The sequence below is a fragment of the Sesamum indicum genome, linkage group LG2 (genome assembly GCF_000512975.1).
Source record: "Sesamum indicum cultivar Zhongzhi No. 13 linkage group LG2, S_indicum_v1.0, whole genome shotgun sequence".
Classification (NCBI taxonomy): domain Eukaryota; kingdom Viridiplantae; phylum Streptophyta; class Magnoliopsida; order Lamiales; family Pedaliaceae; genus Sesamum; species Sesamum indicum.
In genome coordinates, this window is record NC_026146.1 from 16,121,551 (window position 1) to 16,124,611 (window position 3,061).

Consider the following 3,061-nt stretch of genomic DNA (forward strand, 5'->3'; position numbering starts at 1 on the left):
ATTATTCTTTAATTTCTTATAATTTAAAAAAATTTAATATATTTGATGTTTATTTTCATATAACAAATGATTTATTTATTAGTCAATATTTATCGAATTTATTGATATGAACAAAAAATTTATTCAAAATCCATATTTATCTCTAATTGATTCGTTACTGACTTATTGCATATCAAACAAATCTCTTTCTAATCAAACTACCATTATACATATTAATACACTAATACATGTGAGAAGGTGTACCTTTACCCTTAAAAGGGTAATTTGGTCAAAAGTGATTTATTTGATTTACAATAAGTCAATCAAAAATAAAATATGAATTTTTATTTAATAAATGAAATAAGTATAATCAAATTTAGGATAAATTATAATAATTTATTTTAAGGTTTTAGTATTATGAATACTTTTCATTATTTGAAAATTTTCAAATACCCCACAATATTTTATGAAAATAAAATTATGTAATTTTTTTTTATGAATATTTGAAATTGTCTAACTTTATCCTTGTTATATATATATTTTTTAAATGAATTGAAAGTTTGTAGAAAATAAAAAAGACAAAATGGATGGAGATTTTTGAAAAATTGTAAAATAAAATTGTCTCCTCAGTCTATAAAAAATTTAAAAATTTAAAAGATAAATAAAATTAAAATTTGTAACTCACAAGCACATTTTGGTCACTTTATAATAAAATTGGATGAAAACCTAACGTAGACTAACAGATTGGGTCAATTGTTGACCGACTATTAAAATCAAGAAGAGGTTGATAATTTTCCAAACAATGAGAAATATTTATAATTATACCATATCTCAAAGAAAATTTATTGTAATTTACCCTATAATTTATAAGAAATGAACAAAATGTATAATAACATTTATAATAGAAAAATGAATGCGAGTTTTTCTTTAAGAGGATAAAATGCTTTTGCCAATTGGAAAGCGGTGGAGTGTGGAGAAAAACTGAAGTCCATAGCTGCTACCTTTATAATTGTTAAATTGATGAAAATTTTAGTATGTGAGATCAACTCAACTTCATATCTAGCTGGACAACCATACTTAACATAAGCCCAGCCGTCAAATGCCAAATGCATTATCTGCATATAAATAGATATTATTTCCTTTTTTTTTTTTTTATTTGAATTGGATTACTAGTCAAATCATGCGAAACAGCCCGTTTACTTATTTGAATGTGGGCCTGATCTTGAACATCAAGTCCAGGTGCCCATTATTTCACTAACCCATCCCACTAATTTAGACGAGATGTGTTATTTATCACCCCAACCATCATAATCAATCTAAATATACTCATCCCGGATAAATATTTCCAACAATGTTGCATACTCACATACCAACTTATGATTAAGTTTTTCTTTCCACATTCAACCAATACCAGTTTTAAAAGAATCCTATATGTCAAAATATAACTTCATTTCAAAATGAAAATGATCAGTTTTATTTTCTAAAATTATGTATATCTGGCTAATGCAATACCCTTTTCCATGAAAAGACAAAAGGAAAAAATGTGATCCAACATATAAAGAGAAATAATAATTAGTGCGATTATGTTACAGTATGTACACACATTATGCGTAAGCTAGTTGCTCAATGCAAGAACCTAAAATCAGGAACAACCAAACAAGCATTCGAGTTAAACGTCAAGACTTATGATGTCCCGGCAACAATCCATCATCGTCCGATGTGCAGATGCTGAGATCATCGAGCTTGCTGAACTCCCCCATCAAGAACCCATTCCGGTCAACTACCTGCACACCGCGGAAAAACCCGAATTTGACTTTTTTACTTTCTGGATTCGATGTTTCCGAGGTCTCAGTTTCCAGAACCGAGGTCGGAGAATCTTGTGTCTCACAGGGAACCCAATTAAATCCCTGTTTCGCTCTCAGCTTCTCCTCAATCTCAACTTTCTTGGAAAGGTAAGCCCTGGAAGCCTCTTCCGCGGTGCTGAAGGTGCCCAGCCAAACACGTTTCTTCGCAAACGGGTCCCTAATTTCAGCAGAGTACTTGCCCCAATTTCTCCTCCGTACCCCGACGAACTTCGTTCTCGCCGCCGGCCCGCGAAGTTTCTTGCAGCCCATGAGCAATTCGACGGGAGATGGGTCAGAATCGGGACAACCAAAGTTGATTTTCTTGTTCGCATTTTCAAGAACGATTTCGTGGACCTTTCTCTTCGATTTCTTCCGGGTTTCCTCGGATTCATCCGACGATGAATCGGTGGCGTCTGGATCGGAATATGAGACTCTGATTGTTCTTGTGTCGGGTGAGAAATCTTCCATGTAAAGGAGGAGAGTGAAGAAGATTGATTAAATGTAAAATTCTTGATTGGAGAGTGGTGCAAAGCAAAGATGCGATTTTAGTGCGTGAATAGATAGATAATGCGAGCGCCATACTTATTGACGTGTTTCTAAGCATTTTTTGGTCTGGAATAATTTTTGGGGTTTCACGCTTCTGCAACAACCAAGAAATTGGAATATACTATTCGCATATTTAACGTTGGTGGGATTCGTGGGAATAAGAAAAAAAAATATATCAAAGTATTTATGGAAAAAGATTTGAAAGAATAAGTCAAAACCCTAATGGGTCGAGTCCAAATATTTGTGGATCTCTAGCATTCAAATTTATGTGATTGGGCTTTTATAAAACCTCATGCTGCTTCAGATTTTTCTCCAAACATATTTTTTAAACGACTAATATTGAAAAATATTTAATCCAAATCAAATTCGATCGAATTTGAATAAATTATATAACAAACGCAATACAGTTGTCGTATGGTTGGTGTACATTTTGAGAAAAGTGATCAATTACATATAAATATATGATACTTGTTCTGTAATAAATTTGATCCGACCAAATTTGATTTGAGTAAGAATTCTTCTTAACATTGTATATTTTGTTGTTTAATCCTAGGTTTAAAATAGTGGACTTATCATAAAATTTATTCGTTGAGAAAACTCTTTAAGATTACGTTGAAACGGTGAATTTTGATTTGAGGAAACAATTTGAAAATTGACTTCATATTAAAATAATTTTATGGTTAACCAAAATT

At 31.6% G+C, this 3,061-nt stretch overlaps 1 protein-coding gene across 1 annotated transcript; it reads right to left on the bottom strand.

Moving 5' to 3' along the window:
- Window positions 1,524-2,485, bottom strand: LOC105156389 (ethylene-responsive transcription factor ERF069). Its single transcript, XM_011072505.2, has one exon. The coding sequence runs from the start codon at window positions 2,289-2,291 to the stop codon at window positions 1,656-1,658; it is 636 nt and encodes a 211-aa protein (XP_011070807.1). The 5' UTR covers window positions 2,292-2,485; the 3' UTR covers window positions 1,524-1,655.

Coding starts and splice junctions, on each gene's coding strand:
- LOC105156389 (XM_011072505.2), bottom strand. CDS start 2,291: ATGGAAGATTTCTCACCCGACACAAGAACAATCAGAGTCTCATATTCC.